The following is a 21982-nucleotide window of genomic DNA, read 5'->3' on the forward strand; positions in this document are numbered from 1 at the left end:
TTAAAGTAATTAAAGATCTGAAAGGGTATTCAAATGGGATTTGGATTTATAAATCCGGATTATCTTCGGATTCAAAACAGATTAGGATTAGTGTTTTATACTCTATTTATGTTTAGATTCAAAAACCAGATTCAGGATATAATCTGAATTTTGCGCAGTCAACCCAAATCCATGTCCAAACCTGAATACGATTCAATGCTGTAAGATTGGGCCCAGATCTGACATATGTTTGGTGATATTGAATCTGGTAAAAGAAGACCAAAATCAAGGTATTTTACATGTAAAATATTCAAACGGATCAGTTAGATTCAAATCTGAATGTAGATCTTATACAACACACTGAACCAAATCCAGAAATGATTCGAATGTGTAAATTCCAATCTGACCTAAATACCCTTTGGGATATGTTTTTAATGATCTGTATTCGGAAAATAAAGTGTTAGATTTGGACCAGATGTCCAACCAAACCCCACAGTATGAACGGGTCAGGTCGTCTCACACATGGTGAATCTGAGTTGGATCTAGTTTAAAGCTAACCCGAACAGGATCCATAACATGGATCTAAAGCGATGGGGTCCATATAATGCGTGCAAACCATCAATCTCAGGCATTTGAATTTAGCTTTTTAAATCCATAAGATGCAAACTTTGCTATAAAGGCAAAATAAATCCATTTGTTACTTTTTTTTTTAGTTTTGAATTATATTAAACTTTCCGCCATATTGTCTTTAAAAGCATAATTCTTTTAAATATTGAGAGATTTTCCCATAGAGAAAACCTAAAGAATAATTTTGTGTACTACAACTTTAACGTTAGTGAGACTTGTATTTGCCAGTTCAGCTATGATGGGATCCGGATCCTGGATAATATTTTGAAATGAAGCATGTTGTTTATAAGTAGGGGTGTCAACAGGTTGGGCATGACATGATCTCGACCATTTCCGGGTCTAATAAGGTCATGGTTTGCCAACAAAGGAAGTGGTCCAATTAATTATTCGGGTCAGATCCATGAGGTCTGATTATTATATGGGCTGGGTATGGTTTATGAAATGAAAATTTATACCAAATTTGGTACTGACCTAAGTTCCAATTAAAATCCATGAATTTTCATGTAAGAAACTTAAAAATTATTATTTTACCAGGTATGAACTGGGTCTGGCTTACTTAATCCTTATGGGATCCAATTATAGTATTTTGACGAAGCAGGTTATATGTTCTCCCCCCGAACAGGGCATCTCATGTTCGGGGGTCCCAAAAAGCACCACGTATTTAAGCCTATGCGTCTCGTATCCCCATGTTTGTCAGCATTAATTAGCATTGGAGTTTGATGCGATTGCAAAGACTTAAGTATCCTCTCCTCCATTGGTGCCAAAAAAAATGGCGATTCTAAAAAAAGAGTGATTGTAAAGACTGAAGTGCCCCGAAGATGATTATTTAAGATTCAGTCTCTGCACTGCAGGATTATTCGAGAAAGAAATCTTTCCTTGAGGAGGCCATGAACATCAACCCTCTCACTCTCTCTCTTCCTTCTCTTTCTGCTTCTGTGCACATCCAGCAGAAGATCCTACATTGCTCCATTAAGCACCGACTGACCTGCACATTGACTGTTGTGGAACCTGATTCAGAGTTTTTACCCTTACAGGAGGAGGGTTTGGGGGCTCCTCTCAACGTGGGTGGCATCATTCAACTAAATGAGTTATGGATCCTGATTTAGAGTTTTTACCCTTATAGGAGAGGGGTCTGGGGGCTCCTCCCAACGTGAGTAGCATCATTCAACTTGAAGAGTTGTGGAGCCTGATTCAGAGTTTTTACCTTTACAAAAGGGAGGTCTGAGAGCTCCTCCCAGCGTGGATAACATCATTCAACTTGATTTGTTGTGGAGCCTGATTCAGAGTTTTTGCTCTTACAGGAGGGGGGTTTCGGGGCTCCTCCCAGCGTGGGTAGCATCGTTCAACTTGATGAATTGTGGAGCTTGATTTAGAGTTTTTGCCCTTACAGAAGGGGGGTCTGAGGGCTCCCCCCCGACGCGGGTTCCGCTGCGGGGTCAGCGGGCGGGGGCTCGGGGAGCAGCGCCCCCCGGACCAATTTTTTTTGGGGCCTTGTATACTTTTTTATTTTCTTTTCCTCTTTTAACTATCGAAAAAGAGCAATAAAGCGTTTTGTTTAATCGTGTGGCTCATGTTTCCTTCGGTTGTTTCTTGCTCGAGGTTTTCGTAACACCCCTTCCTACGATTTTTCTATTTTTGTTTCTTTCACACGATTTTTTCAATGACTCCCCTACAACTATTTTTAGTATTGTCGGGTCTCCAACGAGCCCCACAACGATTTATAGTGTTGTCCGGTCTTCCAACAACTATTTGTAGTATTGTCGAGCCTTCCTACAATAACTTATAGTGTTTTCGGGTCTCCAACGAGCCCCACAACAATTTATGGTGTTGTTGGATCTCAATACAACAATTTGTAGTGTCTTCTGCAAATCACTATAGCGATTTGTAGTGTTATTTAGTAAGCAAATCGCTGTAAATCACTACCCAAATTAGGACCAACTTGTCAGGGTCATATCTCCCTAACCGGAAGTCATATTTCAAATCCAAAAAAAGTGGTGTCTTCGTTATTGAGTCTAGTTTATTCATGTAAATTTTTAGCGATTTCTATGGTCATTTCATTTTCCATTTTAATTAAAATCTAGACCCCTATTATTCTACAATCTCCATTTTTTACTAGAAAATCTTCTCACATTGAAGCCAACTTTTAAGGCATAATCATTATAAAATTTATATGCAGATTCCTCATTATCAAACTGCATTCCTTCTACCGAAACATAGTCAAGTGTACTTCCATGTACATTCCCAGTGCCTACACTTTTGTAGTGTTCTGCAACTCAAATAACACAGAATATTAGGGGTCTAGTTTTTAGTTAAAATGGGGAATAAAATAACCATAGAAAATGCTGAAAATTTATAAGAATAAACTAGACTCAATAACAAAGACACTACTTTTTATGGATTTGAAATATAACCTTCGGTTAGGGAGATATGGCTCTGACAAGTTGGTCCTAATTCGGGTAGCGATTTACAGCGATTTGCTTTCTGAATAACACTACAAATCGCTATAGTGATTTGCGAAAGACACTACAAATCATTGTAGTGAGATCGAACAACACCATAAATTGTTGTGGGGCTCGTTGGAGACCCAAAAACACTATAAATCATTGTAGGAAGGCCCGACAATACTACAAATCATTGTTGGAAGACCGAACAACACTATAAATCGCTGTGGGGCTCGTTTAAGACCCGACAACACTAAAAATCGTTGTAGAGGAGTCATTGAAAAAATCATGTGAAAGAAACAGAAAAAGAAAAATCGTAGGAAGGGGTGTTACGAAAACCTCGAGTAAGAAATAACTAAAGGAAACATGAGCCACACGATTAAACAAAATGCTTTATTGCTCTTTTTCGATAGTTAAAAGAGGGAAAGAAAATAAAAAAATTATACAAGGCCCCAAAAAAATTTGGTCTGGGGGGCGCTGCCCCCCGAGCTCCCCGCCTGCTGACCGCGCAACGGAACCCACGCCGGGGGGGAGCCGTCGGACCCTCCTCCTGTAAGGGCAAAAACTCTAAATCAAGCTCCACAACTCATCAAGTTGAACGATGGTACCCACGCTGGGAGGAGCCCCCAAACCCCCTCCTGTAAGGGCAAAAACTCTTTGCTGAAGCAATGTATGATCGTCTGCTGGATGTGCACAGAAGTAGAAAGAGAAGGGCGAGAGAGTGAGAGGGTTGATGTTCATGGCCTTCTCCAGGGGGAACTCTTTGCCTCCCTTGATTTCTTCTCTAGAGAGAGAGAGAGAGAGAGAGAGAGAGAGAGAGAGAGAGAGAGAGAGAGAGTTTTACAGTGTTTTACAGAGAAGGAAGAAGAAGAAGATGACAATGAAAAGTTCAAACAGACATTTTTGATGGCTCAGGTTCGTTTCGCCGGATGACCATCGGATCACCGGCTCACCATCGTTTCTCCGGATCACCATCAGATCGTCAGCTAATGTTCGTTTCACTGTGTAGACTTTGAAAAGTCAACATCATCCTCGACTTTTTGGATGAAGGACATGTTTGTCCTTTTTTTGAACTGTTTGTTTTCTTTTTTTGTATGAAGGACATTTTTGTTATTTTCTCAAACCGTCGTTTTATGGAAAGAATAGCAAGAAAGGGTACTTAAGTCTTTGCAACCGAACCAGACTCCAATGTTGAGTGATGTCAACATACACGGGAATACGAGCCCCATATGCTTATATACGTGGTGCTTTTTAGGACCCCCAAACACAAACATGGGATTTAGTGAATCATCGGGGGCGAACATACACCACCCTCTCGTATTTTGATATGAAAAATCTATCTGGATCTGGTACCAGCAACCATAAGTACAACATCATACACGAGCAATTAGGTCTCTGATCGTGGGGGTGGTTTCTTAGTGTAAATAAAAAAAGTGATATCAAACTACGTTTCAAGAGAGTTACCGAAAGATTTGGATCAGGGTAGGAAGTTGAAAGAAAAGGGGAAAGGGTTTAACGTTTTCTAGAACCATCTGAAACCTTTTTCCTCATCTGTCTCCTTCCTAAAGTATGTCCCTCTGGTTGCTATTCTCTCGTCAGAAGCAAACCATCCAACTAACTAGCAAGCTAGTGATCACAACATCAACACTACCACCATCTCTTTTCTTTACTCTCGCTCAAGCAAAGCAACATCATCTTTAGAATGACTCTGGTTGCATCTATCTTCAGTTGACGATCTGATCCTTTCTCAATGGATATCTGGGATCCCTTTGATGGTTTCTTCCTCGATTCCATCTCCTCCCCATCTCCACGAACATTTGCAGGTGAAGCTTCTGTATTTGTAAACACTCAGATAGATTGGAAGGGGAGGCCTGAAGCCCACGCCTTCAAGGCCGACCTCCTGGGGCTCAAGAAGAAGGTGGTGAAGGTGGAGCTCGAAGAAGAAGAAAAAAAAATGATAAGTTGGGAGAAGAGCAAAGAGAGCGAGGAGAAGGGACACAAGTGGCACCGCGTCGAGAGGAACAACAACAAGATTCTCTGATGATTCAGGCAAATGGAGAACGCGAAGGCAAAAGAGGTGAAGGCTGCCATGAAGAATGGGGTCCTCATTGTCACCGTACCCAAAGCAATGGAGATCAAGTCCATTGCGATTAGTAGTTGAATCGCATTGTGGCAAATGTTTATATTTACTAGTTAATTATCTCACTCGTGTTCACCATATGGGACTGTCAAGCTTACAACATTGTAAAATAAGTAAAAATTGAAAACTCATTTGCAAAATTTCAACAATTTTTAGCCTCCTACGTTATCTTAATGTAGTAGTTTTATTTTGTTAATTCTTATAGTCTTCCATGTCACTACGTTCACTAGTGTTATGAATTTGGGGCTCTCGCCCAAGATCACACTATATCAGATATAATATTAATGTGATTAGGCAACAAGGACAATCACAATAATAACAACAACAAAGAAGCAAATAACCACAAGATAAGAGAGTTTTATATGGTTCGGCAAAATTGACTACATCCACAAGAAGAATATCGAGTCTTTATTAATTTAATCAGTCACCTATACAAGAAAGAACAAATAAAGTTATAAATGAGAATAACTACACATGTCGTTTGAACCACCAAGAAGATAAAAAAGTATAGCTCAAATCTTCTTCTCTATTACCAAGAATAAGCCATTACATTCTCTCTTACATTTTCCTCAAAATCTAAGAGAAACCTCAAGTATCGAAGAAAACACCCAAGAGAGCAAAATCACCATCTTTTTACATTAAAAGAGAGATATCCCCTCTTTTCTTCATCTCTTATCCAAGAAGTACATCTCTCTCTCTCTTCCAAGAGGCCACACTCTATATTTATAATTCCTAAAGGTAGAGCCCTTATCCATCAAGGAACCTCATATAGTTCTTATTTTTCATATTATATGAGATTCTAAACAAGAGTTCAAAAGAGACTTCTTTATGTGGTAAGGTGAGTCCTAGTCCAATATGGATGCATTCAAGCCACAATCAACATTTTTTACCTTGACTAATGCACTTCAATCACCTCTCATTAAACAACTAGTTCAACCCAACATTCTTTACCTTGACTTGAATGCACTTCAATCCCCTCTCCCTAGGGCCCAAATAATCTAACTCATAAAAGGGATCTAGTTCAGCCCAACCATGAACTCTGCAAACTTCACTGCTTTACTTTTTTTACCTACAAAAACTATATTTTTTATGCACGAACATAGATATTCAGTTGACAAAACATACACTATCACACCATCATCCAGTGCACACTGCCCATGAGCCTGAGTAGACATCTTTGAAATTTAACCACATTTTGTAGTTATATATCTCGTTATTGAACCTGTGAAGATCTTGATAAAGAGCGATCAACGTTTCTTTTCTTATAAACTTTCTACTCTATCTACAACAAAGTTTTCTTTGTTTTCCTTGCCTTGTAAACACCTTGCTAAATCACTAGATCCTTAACCCTTCTTTGCAATAATGCAAAGTTTTATTTATCATCAAATTTTTCAACCTCAAACTTAATATTCATTACCCTTGAGGCCATATATAATATTCCTTACAACCAATAGCTCTGATACCAGTTTATTGTAGTTTTAGGTCCCAAATACAAAATTGAAAAGATGTTCGGATTCAATATAGTCTCAAAGAGAAACATAAATTACCTAAAGATAAGTAAATAAACAATCAACCACAAGACAAAAAGATTTATGTGATTCATCAACATGTGTACGTCCATGGGGAGAGTTTGAGATCTTATTAATGAGAAAATAATCACCGTACAAGAGAAATACGCAAAAGTATAAAAGAGAAACAAAAGCACTTATCGATCGGTCTACCAAGTAAATCGGTGCATGCAACCAAACCTCACTCTCTCTGCCACCAAGATAGAACACCCAAGAACACCTTCTTGATGACCTTCAATAGAGGACAAGTCACACCAAGAATCCTTATTTTTTCTATCTCACAATTGTCTTTTTTCTCACACTCACCAATACCACCATATCATATACTATGTGAGAGTGTCTCCCTCTCTTTCACACTTTCCTTAATTTACAAAGAAGATCAATAAGAAAGACAAAATAGAATTCCACGAAGACTTTACACATGATATAGCATGTGGGTCCCATGTAGACCTCAAGCCACAAAACAACAATATTCACCTTGGCTTGAATGTCTACACTCACCAATCATATCTTCTATATCTACGCCCCCTCTCCCTATAACCAACAATGTCTATCTCGAGACGTTTATCAAGTTTAGGTAATACCTAAACTTTTCAGCAGTCACTTGCTTCATCATCATATTTACAAGGTTTTCTTTGGTAGAAATCTTTTCTAATTGAATCTTCTTGTCTTCAATAAACTCACGAATTTTATAGTACCTGATCTTAATATTCTTTGACCATTGTTGATACACCAAAATATGAGCTAAGTCTATCACACTCTTGTTATCACAATACACAAATACCTTCTCTTGTGAGATGCCAAGTTCACTAACCAAACCCTTTAACCAGATAACTTCTTTCGCTGCCTCAACTACTGTCATATACTTTGCTTTAGTTGTAAAAAAAACAACGATGTCTTACATAATGCATTTTCAACTGATAGGTTTACCACAAAATGTAAACACATAACATGTCAGTGAACGTTTTTTTATCAAGGTCACCTGCATAGTCATAGTCAACATATTCAACCAATGCACCTCAACCTTTATCCTTCTGAAATTAATGTGATTAGGGAACACATACATTCACAATAAAAATAGCAAAAAAGCAAATAACCATAAGATAAGAGGGTTTTACGTGGTTCGACAAAACCACCTACATCCACAAGAAGAGTACCAAGATTTTTTTTTAATATAATTAATTACCGATATAAGAGAGAACAAATAAAGTTATAAACAAGAACAACCACACCTATCGTTCAACCCACTAAGAGAATCAATGCATGCAACCCAAACCTTCATCTCTATCATCAAGAAGAAGCGGTTACATTCTCTCTCACACTTCTCTTAAAATCTTAGAGAATCCTCAAGTATCAGAGAACCACAAAAGAGAGCAAAATCACAAGAGGTCATATCCTATATTCAGACCAATAGAGTGATACTTTTTTTTTCTCCATCTCTTAAGGTAAGAAGTACCTCTCCCTATTTTCCAAGAGGCCAAATCTTATATTTATAATTTCCAAAGGTAGAGTCCTTATCCATCAAGGAACCTCATATGGTTCCTATTTTTTTATATTATATGATATGCTAAATAAGAGTCCAAAAAAGACTTTTTTATGTGATAAGGTGAGTCCTAGTCCAATATGGACTCATTCAAGCCACAATCAACATTCTTCACCTTGGCTTGAATGCTCTCCAACCAACTCTCTTTAAACACCCCTCTCCCTAAAGCCCAAACAATATAGTTCATAAAAAGAGCCAAGTTCAGGTCAACCCTGAACTCTGCAAACTTTGTTGCTTTGCCTTTTTTTACCTGTAGAAGCTATATTTTCTATACACGAACATGCATATTCAGTTAACAAAATATACGCTATTACATCACCATCTCGTTCACATTTCCTGAGTTTTAGTAGTCTTCTTCTAAAATTTAATCACCTTCTATAGTTAGCTATCCTATGATTGAACCCGAGAAGATTTTAATGAAGAGCGATCACCCCTTCCTTTCTTCTCAACTTTCTGCTCCTCCTACAAAAAAGTTTTTTTTTTCTTGCCTTGCGAATCACTAGGTTCTTAATACTTTTTTTCTATAATGCAAAGTTTTCTTTGTCATCAAATTTCTTCACTTCAAACTTCATATTCATCACCCTTAAGGTCAAATCTGATCTTTCTTAAAATCAATAGCTCTGATACCAGTTTATTATGTTTTAGGGTCTAAACACAAATTCAAAAAGATGTTTGAATTCATTAGAGCTTCAAAGAGAAAACACAAACTATCCAAAGATAAGCAAAGAAATAATCATCCACAAGATAATATGATTTACATGGTTCGGTGATGTGCCTACGTCCACAAGAAGAGTTCAAGATAATCTTATTAATGAAAAAACAATCACCGTAAAATAGAAATATACAAAAACATAAAAGGGAAACAAAAGCTCTTATCGATCTGTATACCAAGTAAACTAGTGTGTGTAGCCAAACCTCCATTTTTCTACCACCAAGGTAGAACACCCAAGAATAACTTTTTGATGTCTTTCAATGGAGTACAATTTTCACTAAGAACTCTTCTTTCTTTCCTCTCACAATTCTTTTTTTCTCATATTTTTATAATACTAGCATCATATACCACATGAGAGAGTCTCTCTCTCACACACTTTCTTTAATGTACAAGGAAAGTCAACAACAAAGACAAAATAGAATTCCATAAGGACTGTATAGATGATGTAGCATATGAGTCTCATATAGAATTCAAACCACAAAACAACAATCTTTACCTTGCCTTGAATGTCCACACTGACCAATCATCTCTTCCGTATCTATGATCTCTTTTCCTAGGGCCAACGATATCTATCTCGAGATGTTTATCAAGTTCAAGTAATGCCTGAACTTTTCAGCAGTCACTTTGTCATTATATTTAAGGCTTATCTTTAGTAAGAATCTTCTCTTCTTTAATTAACTTATGAATTTTATAGTACGTAATCTCAATATGCTTCAACATTAGATGATACACAAGATTATGAGTTAAGTCGATCACACTCTTGTTATCACAATGCACAAATACCTTCTCTTGTGATATGCCAAGTTCACTAACAAAACACTTCAACCAAATAGCTTCTTTTGCTACCTCAACTGCTGCCATATACTCTACTTCAGTCATAAATAAAACAATAGTGTATTGTAGAATACATCTCCAACTGATAGGTCCACCACTAAATATAAACACATAACCTATCAATGAATATTTTTTATAAAGGTTAGATGCATAGTCAGAATCAACATATCTAACCAATGCACCTCCACATTTATTCTTTTGATATTAATGTGATTTAAGGAAACAAACAATTATAATAAAAATAATAAAGAAATAAATAACTATAAGACAAGAGGGTTTTACATGGTTTGACAAAACTACCTACATCCACAGGGAGTATCGAGGGTTTATTAATATAATCAATCACCGATACAAGAGAGAACAAATAAAGTCGCAAACAAGAACAACCACACATGTCATTCAACCCACCAAGAGGATCGATATGTGCAACCCAAACCTTCCTCTATCACCAAGAAGAAGCCGTTACATTCTCTCTCACACTTCTCTCAAAATCCATGAAAAGCCTAAAGTATTCGAGAACCACCTAAAAGAACAAAATCACCATCTTTTTGCATCAAAAGATAGATACCCTCTATTTTCTCCATCTCTTAAGCCAAGAAGTACCTCTTACCATTTTCTAAGAGGCCACACCCTCTATTTATAATTCTCAAATGTAGAGTTCTTATCCATTAAAGAACCTCATATGGTTCATATTTTTCATACCATATGGGATTATAAACAAGAGTCCAAAAAAGACTTTTTTATTTGACAAGGTGGATCCTAATCTAATATGGACTTATTTAAGCCACAATCAACATTCTCTACCTTGGCTTGAATACTCTCCAACTAACTCTTTTTAAATACCTCCTCTCTCTAGGGCCCAAGCAATCTAGCTTATAAAAGAGACCAAATTCAGGCCAACCCTAAACTCTGCAAACTTCAATGCTTTGCCTTTTTTACCTATAGAAGCCATATTTTTTATGCACGAACATGAGTATTTAGTTAATAAAATATATCATGTACATATTGCCTATGCGTCTGAGTAAACTTCTATTGAAATTTAACTACCTTATGCAGTAAGTTATCCCATGATTAAATCTGAGAAGATTTTGATGAAGAGCGATCACTTATTTCTTTCTTCTTAATTTTTTGTTCTATCTGCAACAAAGTTTTCTTTGCCTTGTAAACACCATATTGAATTAACAGATCCTTAACCCTTCTTTGTCATGATACAAAGTTCCTTTTATCATCAATTTTTGTCGCCTGAAACTTAATATTCAACACCCTTGAGACCATATATGATCTTATTTATAATCAATAGCTCTGATACCACTTATTGTGAATTCGGAGGCTCTCACACAGGATCACACTAGGTCGGATCAGATACTGATGTGATTAGAGTGCACATATAATTACAATAAAAATAACAAAAAAGCAAATAACCACAAGACAATAGGGTTTTACGTGATTCGATAAAACCACCTATATCTACATGAAGAATACCAAGAGTCTTTATTAATATAATTAGTCATCGATATAAGAAAGAACAAATAAAGTTACAAACAAGAACAACTATACCAGTCGTTCAACTCAACATGAGGATCGATGCGTGCAACTCAAACCTTTCTCTTTGTCACCAAGAAGAAGCCATTACATTCTCTCTCACACTTCTTTTAATTATCAAGAGAGGCCTCAAGTATTGAAGAATCACCCAAGATAGCAAAATCAAAAGAGAGACTCTCTCTTTTCTCTATCTACCTCTCTATCTTTTTCAAGAAGCCATACCCTCTATTTATTATTTCCAAAGGTAGAGTCCTTACCCATCAAGGAACCTCATATGGTTCCTATTTCCCATATCATATAAGATTCTAAACAAGAGTCCAAAAGATATTTTTTTATGTAGCAAGGAGAATCCTAGTCTAATATGGACTCATTCAAACCACAATCAACACAAAGTAAGGTTCAACTTTCAAATACAGAGATTGCTATTGAGGAAGTTATGTTCTGCTAAATAAATAAGACTTACATATAGAAGACATCAACTGAACTAAGGGGTCTAGCGTATTGGAATGAGGCATAAGTCAATCAACAAATTTAGTGATATAACTATTACTAACCCCTACAACTAAAGGGTGTGGCGTACTGAGATGAGGCATAGGCCGCTAGTCAGGCAGTTTAGGTTTAAATTCCATAGGTGTTACAACCTTTCATTGTTAGGAAACAAGGGTGCACCACGATTTTATGCCACCAGAAAAGCGACCATAGGTCTGGCAACCATGGTTCAGCATGACCATATCCCATACTCTGAGATGGTTTCTCGATCTTTCATGAAAAAACCCCTACTACTAACCTTTAGAGGCCATACAATTAACAAACCTTTATCCTGCTCTGAGTGCTTGACGTTCATACACAGTTTGAGGCATGAACACTACGTTTGTATATATTCTCATGGCATTTAATTTCTCAATACTATGAAAAAAATCTCCCATTGGCTTTTCTATCTCAACTAGGATATATTCATAGACAAGTTGGTGTGTTAGCAATTTAAATGTGACAAAGGCTGATCAAGTAAAATGAAATCAACTAAAATAACTTCATTTTTTGCCCCATAAATTTATTGTCATTCGAATCTCCCTTGCAAAAAAGTAATAAAATTAATATAATAACTTCAACACATGGGGATTGATGATCTAAGATTCAGCATTTGAACCACTGTGATTTAAGGTCTGGACATTCAAATCTTGCTGCTTAAGAAGATTAATGACTTGAAATTATGCATAATTAATGTTTGCACATTAAGGGAGAAAGGGCAGATCTTAAAAAACTAGTAATAGTGACTAGTCAGGTGATCAATGATAAGAATTGGGGAATGTGTCTTTCCAATCAAAGATAAATGAGGGCAGATCAAGCCATATTACAATCAATTCACTGGTTATATTCAATCTCAACCTCATTTAATCCAAATATGTAGATCAGTTTATCATTGCTCATTTCCTAAGAACCATGCTTTGGATCCGATAAATTTAACAAGATTTTTTTTTATTTTTAGTTATTCAAGTTTTTGGTACAATATGAACCATTGATTTTTTTTGTTGAGCTAAAAATACACCTAAACATAAAAAATGTTTAAATCAATACATGTTTTTGTACTAAACAAAGCATAGAGAATGCATTTATGCATTTAGATTAAGACAATCTGGAGATAAATGGTCTGAAACTTCCACATTACTATGGTGATATATGTTTGACTTACATCAATCTAAGCTCTAAATGCAAAATCTAACCATTGGATCATGTTCATCATGTCCCATTTACTACTTTCATGTGTTAAAGTTAGCTCAAATATGATGTTTTATACTATTTTTAAATTACCCTTATTTTCATGAAATGTGAGATCTATCATTTGGTAGCTAGATCCATGCAAACAAGAGGGTATACCAACATATGGTATCATGGTACATAACCACCATATATTCTTCATATATATATGGAAATAAAAACCTACTAAATACAAAACCTATTAAATGAAACATGCTATTGGATTTTCATGATTTTTGGTGTTTATTCAAAATTCTGACAGTATAGATGTGATATATATATATATGCTTAGTTTTATAGGAATCACTTCTTGGAACATTTGATTTCAGGGGAATGCATTTAAGAAAGACCTCCACGTGATTTTAGGGGAATGTATTAGATCTTTCTCAAACTAGTAGAATGTGCGAATCATCCGGATCATGCAAAAAAACCTGCCGAAATCTTTAAAAAATGTTTTTCCAACACGAGGTAGGTGATTTATGCTTTTCTTGCAAGAACAAAATTCTTGGCATGGATTTCAATGATTTTTCATGAGTTTATATCATGATCAAACCATCCTAACCATGGGTTTGACCTACATCTAAAGATCCATGAAAAAAAAATTCCCAAAAGAAAACCCTCTTTGAAATTGGGTTTTTCATAAAAACCAGTTTCTTAGAAAAGAAATCTATAAACTTTATAAATACTTGTGTTATGCTATGATTTTCTTGCAAGTATCAGTTTGTATTGGTAGAATATGTTGTTGTAGACCTTTTGTAAAATTTTTGTGATTTTTTATGATCAAAATCTTGAAATATTATGATTTTGGCAATAACGGGTTTTTCAAAAAAGAAATCGGTAAATTTAGAAAGAATATGGCTTTTGTGGCTAAATTCATGCAATATTTAATGTTTTTTTATGGATTATGATTAGAAAGATATTTTATAATTTTTGTATATTTTTCTAAATTTTTATTTCATGTATATTACATATTTTAGTTAATTTATTATGTATTTTTTTGAAATTATTCTTAAAAAAATATAGCATATACAAGATGGGCATATTTTCTGGCTAAAAGGCTGTGGAAAAATATAATTTATCTCAGATAGAATATGTCAGATCTATCTGTGCATTTTATTGTTGTTTTTATTCTAATTTATGCACGAAAATTCTTGGGTGTACGGATTCGGGTGACCCGGTTTGGCCTGGCCTGAATGCATAGACTCGAAATTATAGTTTTTTGGCCAGACTTCTGACCAGTAAAATGTTAGTATCTCTCTCATCTGAAGAAGTTTTGATGAACGGTTTATTGCGTTAGAAAGTTAACAAAATTTTTCATCTACTGTGAAATTTTGGGTTCTGTTCATGGACTGAGCACAACTCTGTGATAATCGGAATAGAATATGACATGTCTATAGTAAAATGTTTATAACTCTCTCATACGAAGGAATTTTTATGAACGATTTACGGCTACAGAAAGCTGGCAAAATTTTCTACATACTGTGAAAATATCATTATTGTTCACCGAACATAAAATTTTCTGTGAACTCTATAATAGTCGAACATAGTTAAAGATTTTGCTAATCAAGACTGGTCTTTGAACCGAGGGTCGACATATGCATTGTTCACATATTTTTTATGAAAATTTCTTCGTTTAGAATATCATGTATTATGTGAATATATATGCGAGTCTGATGTTATGCAAAAGTATGCCTAAGACATGAATTGCTAATAAATGGTTAGGCATGATGCCTAGTAAAGCCTACACATGAAGATGAAGGATCAAAGGGTCCAATAAATGCAAGTTTATGTTTACATTTCGAGTATTGTGTTGGTTGCATGTATGCTCATGTTATGATGATGATAATATAGATGTTTCAATGATGTGGATGCTTAAATTCATGTTCTTTATTGCATTGGCCATGTACATGCATATGTGCTAACTGAAGCATGAAAATGAATAAGATTTTCATCTACTCAAGTTTATGTTACAAGTATGATTAAGTAAATATTCCAATGATTTATAAGAATGCATTCATTGTCCATAAAGTGATTCAAGTTTTGATGTTACATAAAAAATATGTATGTAATCAAGTAATCATGTGACATTAAAACTCAAGATACTTGACAAAACTTCGTGGGGCAAGTATGATTCGAGCATAGAAGGTTGCTCCTCTCCTCCCCCAATTTTATGGAAAACCTCTACATTAGACTGCAGTGAAGAGGGTAACGTCAGTGTTGTGAGAGGCGTACGCCTCAGTACTTGAAGCGTACGCCTCACAGGCGAGGCACACGCTCAAGGTACTGAGGCGCACACTCAGTACCTGAAGCGTCGGTGCCACCTCTGATCTGTGGCTAAAACCGAAAACAATTACACAATGAGCAGATGAGGATATTCCGACGAGATTTACGGTGGAATTTCTTCTCTTCGTGGCCTGAAATTGGATTTACTCGTCGAGAAAAAAGCAAAAGCTTCCAGCGAGTTTAACAGACCGAGTTCTTCCGACCGTTGCCGTAACCTGCACAGAGTCACAGACCCGTCGGGAAGCAGAGCTGATACCCTCTGACGAGGTTTTCGGCGAGGGGCGGGGGGACTTCTTCTCTCTGCGACCGGAATTGAGACCTACTCTCTTGATCATGAAGCTTACCCTTCAACGCCTCAAAGCTTACGCCTCGCTTCATAACATGTTCAACGCCTCGCTTCACCTTATCGCATTTAACAACCTTGGGTAACGCACTCATGAAGAAAAACTAGTGCATCAGGTTGAAAGGTGTTGAGAATCTCTCTCGTATTAACGTCCTTCATCCTGTCCTGGTGAATGGGCCTGGCCAGGCTAAAGCCACCCTTGTATATAAAACACTGCTTGAGCCATGATCTTGATCTAGGAATCTAAGCTTGTGTTGTATCAGCAGGGCTAAGAAGTGATAATATAAGATGTATGTGCATTAGTCAGGCATCACATGCATCACTTAAGAAAGAAAATTTAATTAAAGATAAGAATTTATGCATGCATTGAAAGTCTTCAGCATATGGTAAGTCATGCATATTAACTGCTCATGCATTTTAACTTCTTGAAATGTGTGAATTGATGATCTCTTATTTAATTTGGTTGATTGAATAAGCATGACTAGTTGTATAATTGTTTCAGTTAATTCCAAATGCTAAACTATGAAATTTCTACTGAAATTTCTACTTTGTATTTCTGTCTTACAAGTTTAGTATATCTCACTTTACTGAGACATGTTTTGTCTGACCCTATATGGTTTAATATTTTTTAGGTAATGAGGAGTAGATTACATGTGAAGGCGGGAGGTTGCGATAAGAACTGAGGTTACATTTCCTTTGCCCTCATAGGAATTTTGGAATCTGATTTATTATTTGATTTTTATGTCAATGGACAAAAGTAATTAATATTTTGAATGATTGTGGACCTTGATTCATTTTATGCAAGATGAGATCTATTTCTTTTAAGTTCTCATAATCGTATGGTTATGCATGAATACAAAAAGTAGCATGCCAACTTTTAGACCCGATGAGTTTTTTTGCTGTTATATGTTAAAATATTTATAGGTTAAAAAAAAAATTCACCATTTTTTGGGTTATAAAATTTGGGGTGTTAAAACTTGTGTGTGTGTGTGCAATTGAGTTTTCATTTGGATAATTCTTTTCTTGGATTTGAAAATTTATGAAAAAAATTAACAGTTAGGCTACCCTTATTATTTTTGTTAAAGCATGTTCGAGTAAACTATGGAGTGGTGGGGAAAATTCAAATTGATTGAGTTAATATGTATCTCTAGTGTCATTATTATCATCCTTATCAGTATTTCCCTTGCCAATTTTATGGTTTAGCTTTATCTTATGAGAAACTTCATGACTGTTAGCATTCTTGTGAAGCTTCAACATTTGTTGCTGGTAGTTATGCTACCTCTTTAAAGTAACATTACACTTTGACATATTTTTTGTTAGATCTCGTTAAGCCCCTTCGAAAATGATATTTTTAAGTGTTTTATGATAGATTTGAATCATCAGATGTGTTTATCATTGTTTATTCAATAGAAAACATGATTTTGCTTATGCAGCTTTATGCTCAGATGTGTATTTTAAAGAGAAAAAAATGAATGGTTGATATTGTACTAGAATTTGATGATAAAATATTCATATTTTTACACCAATTCAAATTGAAACAAATCTTGTTTCTTAATTAGTAAGCAAGTATAAACACATCCAATGGTTCAGATATATCATAAAACACTTAAAACTATGATTTTTGAAGGGCCTAACGAGACCTAACCAAAAAGTGAGGCCTAACCTTCCTACTACTACTATATATAAGGTTAATATTTGGTGCTATAAAAGGCACAAACTATTGAGCTGGAAATTGCACTTGACAATACTGCAATATCTAATAGAAAGTCACCAGTGTGGGCTTTGTCAAATCAATCTAATCCTACAGTTTGTTGAGCAGGTTCATTCATTAGGAATTGTACATTGGTAAAGTGGTTTCTACATAAAAGCATGATTTATTTCAAGTATGGAATTTTGGCCCTTTTTGACTCATTGATTTTTCAAGTTATTAAAAACTTGTGCTGCACTAATGAATGATCAAAACATGTTCTTTTAGTAAATAAACCATGTAGATCATGTATGTAGGCCTGAGACATAAAGCATTCAAGAAAATGTTAAAAAGTGGATGCCTTTAGAGAGAGAGAGAGAGAGAGAGAGAGAGAGAGAGAGAGAGAGAGAGAGAGAGAGAGAGAGAGAGATTCTTGATTCCTATGTTGTTTGCCCTATTATTAACTTTTGTTTTGCTTGGAAAGCTTCATTACATTTGATATTTGTTGTCTAAATGTTTAATGGCGATTATAAAATTTTTTGTTGTTTGAAATTCTATTTTTTGCGTCACAAAATAGACATTTAAGCTTTGTGAAATTTGTTAAGCTGCATTTTTTTTGTCAAGCAATATCCTTTTCCTTTATTAGCCTGATATGTCTGCAGACAGGAGTCCCAAGTGCAAGTATAAGAGATGAAGGATGCCCTTGGGAAATGAGCTAACTGATCAAATACAAGAACAGAAAAGATTAGGAGCCTTTTCCAAAGATAGTATGCTTATTTACATTCAGTAGCCTGTAGAGTATTTCTGCATTTGGTTGTGTTGTGACCTCATTCAGATTACATTTTTTGCAATTGCCCAGGACACATGTTGATACATGACATTTGATTGTATGAATTGTAACAAAACTTAGTGTTATTATGTCCTCATTTTCCAGTGATTGTGTGTTTGAAATAAGTTGCTCCCTTGGCTTGTTGGCAATTTGTGGACCAAATCACTTTGATCTTTTCTGATGACGGTTTCTTTTTCAATATCTGTTATAAGAGCAATGTGATATTTGTGTTTTTTGTATAATAGTTTCACTACAAGAAACCTGTGGATTAGCGACGACCTAAATCCATCACTAATCCATCGCTAATCCGTCGCTAAACAGCTTAGCGACGGATTAGTGTTAGATTAGAGACAGATAACTTTCATCATGAATTTTTCGACGTTAATTCGTGACAGAATATATTTGTCGCCCATTCCGTCACTAAGTAGCGACCGAATGTATTGGTCGTCAGTTCCGCTGCTAAGTTGCGACGGATTAACAAATGCCAACATCCGTCGCAAGGTCGTCGTTACTATACGGCGACTTTGGTTTTACGCCAAATTTATAGTCGTCGCTAATCCGTCGCTACATTCAACGCTAATAGTAATTAGCGATGGATATATTCGTCGCTAATCCGTCACAAACAAGGAAAAAAATAAAAAAAAATTGAAAATTAAATATCGAGAAAAAATTTCTCATGATACAATTTATATTTCCTGTGAATAAAAAACAAAGTACACAACAAAATACATATAAAAGGAAACTAAAACAATTAATCAATCAACTGTAAAATTCACAAGTTCTAATTATTTACAATTCCACATTTACATTTTTGAAACAAAAAGAAGGTAGAACAAATTCAACACATGAATCTAATCATCGCCAAGATTTTATGCGTCCTTTTGTTCATTGTCTTGAACTGTGCCTTTAGCTCCACTACGCTGATTATCGCCAGCAACCTACACAAGAAAAGAAAGGTCAGTATTGATAAACAAAATATATTGAAATAAATTATACTCTATATGTGCTTCTATCATCCTCATATGTGTACTAAGGCAGTAAAAAAACTGTATATGTGATTCTATCATACTCATATGTGTTCTAAGGCAGTAAAAAAACTGTATATGTGATTCTATCATGCTCATATATGTTCTTAATGCAGTAAAAAAAACTTATATGTGATTCAATCATGCTCATATGTGCTCTAAGGCAGTAAAAAAAACTGTATATGTGATTCTATCATGCTCATATGTGCTCTAAGGCAGTCAAAAAACTTTATATGTGATTCTATCATGCTCATATATGTCCTAAGGCAGTCAAAAAACTATATATGTGATTATATCATGCTCATATGTGTTCTAAGGCAGTAAAAAAAACTCTATATATGATTCTACCATGCTCATATGTGTTCTAAGGCTGTAAAAAAACTTTATATGTGATTCTATCATGCTCATATGTGTTTTAAGGGAGGGAAAAAACTGTATGTGTGATTATATCATGCTCATATATGTTGTAAGGCAGTCAAAAAAACTGTATATGTGATTCTATCATGCTCATATGTGCTCTAAGGTAGTAAAAAAACTTTATATGTGATTCTATCATGCTTATATGTATTCTAAGGCAGACAAAAAACTATATATGTGATTATATCATGCTCATATGTGTTCTAAGGTAGCCAAAAAAACTCTATATGTGACTCCACCATGCTCATATGTGCTCTAAGACAGTCAAAAAACTGTATATGTGATTCTATCATGCTCATATGTGTTCTAAGGTAGGCAAAAAACTGTATATGTGATTATATCATGCTCATATGTGTTCTAAGGCAATAAAAAAAAATTTATATATGATTCTATCATGCATATTTGTGCTCTAAGGCAGTAAAAAAACTTTATATCTGATTCTATTATGCTCATATGTGTTCCGAGGCAGGCAAAAAACTGTACATGTGAGTATATCATGCTCATATGTGTTCTAAGGCAGTCAAAAAAACTGTATATGTGATTCTATCATGCTCATATATGCTCTAAGGCAGTCAAAAAATTGTATATGTGATTCTATCATGCTCATATGTGTTCTAAGGCACGCAAAAAACTGTATATATATCATGGTTATATGTACTCTAAGGTAGTCGAAAAAACTTTATATGTGATTCTATCATGCTCATATGTGTTCTAAGGTAGTCAAAAAACTATATATGTGATTTTATCATGCTCATATATGCTCTAAGGCAGTCAAAAAAATGTATATGTGATTCTACCATGCTCATATGTGCTCTAAGACAATAAAAAAATGTATATGTGATTCTACCATGCAAATATGTGTTCTAAGGTAATTAAAAAACTTTATATGTGATTCAATCATGCTCATATGTATTCTAAAGGCAGTAAAAAAACTGTTTTTGTGATTCTATCATGCTCATATGTGCTCTAAGGCAGTAAAAAAACTTTATATTTAATTCTATCATGCTCATATATGCTCTAAGGCAGTCAAAAAACTGTATATGTAATTCTACCATGCTCATATGTGCTCTAAGGCAGTCAAAAAGCTGTATATGTGATTTTACCATGCGCATATGTGTTCTAAGCAGACAAAAAACTGTATATGTGATTTTATCGTGCTCATATATGCTCTAAGGCAGTCAAAAAACTGTATATATGATTCTATCATGCTCATATGTGCTCTAAGACAACCAAAAAACTATATATGTGATTCTACCTTGCTCATATCTGTTCTAAGGCAGTAAAAAAACTGTATATCTCATTCTATCATGCACATATGTGTTAAAAGGCAATAAAAAACTATATATGTGATTCTATCATGCTCATATATGTTCTAAGGCAGTCAAAAAAACTGTATATGTGATTCTATCATGCTCATATGTGCTCTAAGGCAGTCAAAAAACGTTATATGTGATTCTATCATGCTCATATGTGTTCTAAGGCAGCCAAAAAAACTCTATATGTGACTCTACCATGCTCATATGTGCTCTAAGGCAGTCAAAAAACTGTATATGTGATTCTATCATACTCATATGTGTTGTAAGGCAGACCAAAAACTGTATATGTGATTCTATCATGCTCATATGTATTCTAAGGCAGGCAAAAAACTGTATATGTTATTATATCATGCTCATATGTGTTCTAAGGCAGTCACAAAAACTTTATATGTGATTCTATCATGCTCATATGTGCTCTAAGGCAGTCAAAAAACTTTATATGTGATTCTATCATGCTCATATGTGTTCTAAGGCAGGCAAAAAACTGTACATGTGATTATATCATGCTCATATATGTTCTAAGGTAGTCAAAAAAACTGTATATGTGATTTTATCATGCTTATATGTGCTCTGAGGCAGTCAAAAAACTGTATATGTGATTCTATCATGCTCATATGTGTTCTAAGGCATGCAAAAAACTGTATATGTGATTATATCATGCTCATATGTGCTCTAAGGTAGTAAAAAAAACTATATATGTGATTGTATCATGCTCATATGTGTTCTTAAGGCAGTAAAAAAAACTTATACGTGATTCAATCATGCTCATATGTGCTCTAAGGCAGTCAAAAAAACTGTATATGTGATTCTATCATGCTCATATGTGCTCTAAGTGAGTTAAAAAACTTTATATGTGATTCTATCATGCTCATATGTATTCCAAGGCAGACAAAAAACTATATATGTGATTATATGATGCTCATATGTTTTCTATGGCAGTC

The 21982-nt window shown here is 35.0% G+C and overlaps 1 protein-coding gene across 1 annotated transcript; it reads left to right on the plus strand.

Annotated features, from left to right (window-relative positions):
* Positions 1 to 4797: 4797 nt before the first annotated feature.
* LOC149839941 (18.1 kDa class I heat shock protein-like) lies at positions 4798 to 5088 on the plus strand. Its single transcript, XM_090004958.1, has one exon. It carries the CDS (start codon positions 4798 to 4800, stop codon positions 5086 to 5088), a length of 291 nt encoding a protein of 96 aa, XP_089861084.1.
* The last annotated feature ends 16894 nt before the right edge of the window (positions 5089 to 21982 follow it).

Source organism: Nuphar pumila, chromosome 4 (genome assembly GCF_984573655.1).
Source record: "Nuphar pumila chromosome 4, dmNupPumi1.hap1.1, whole genome shotgun sequence".
Taxonomy (NCBI): Eukaryota; Viridiplantae; Streptophyta; class Magnoliopsida; order Nymphaeales; family Nymphaeaceae; genus Nuphar; species Nuphar pumila.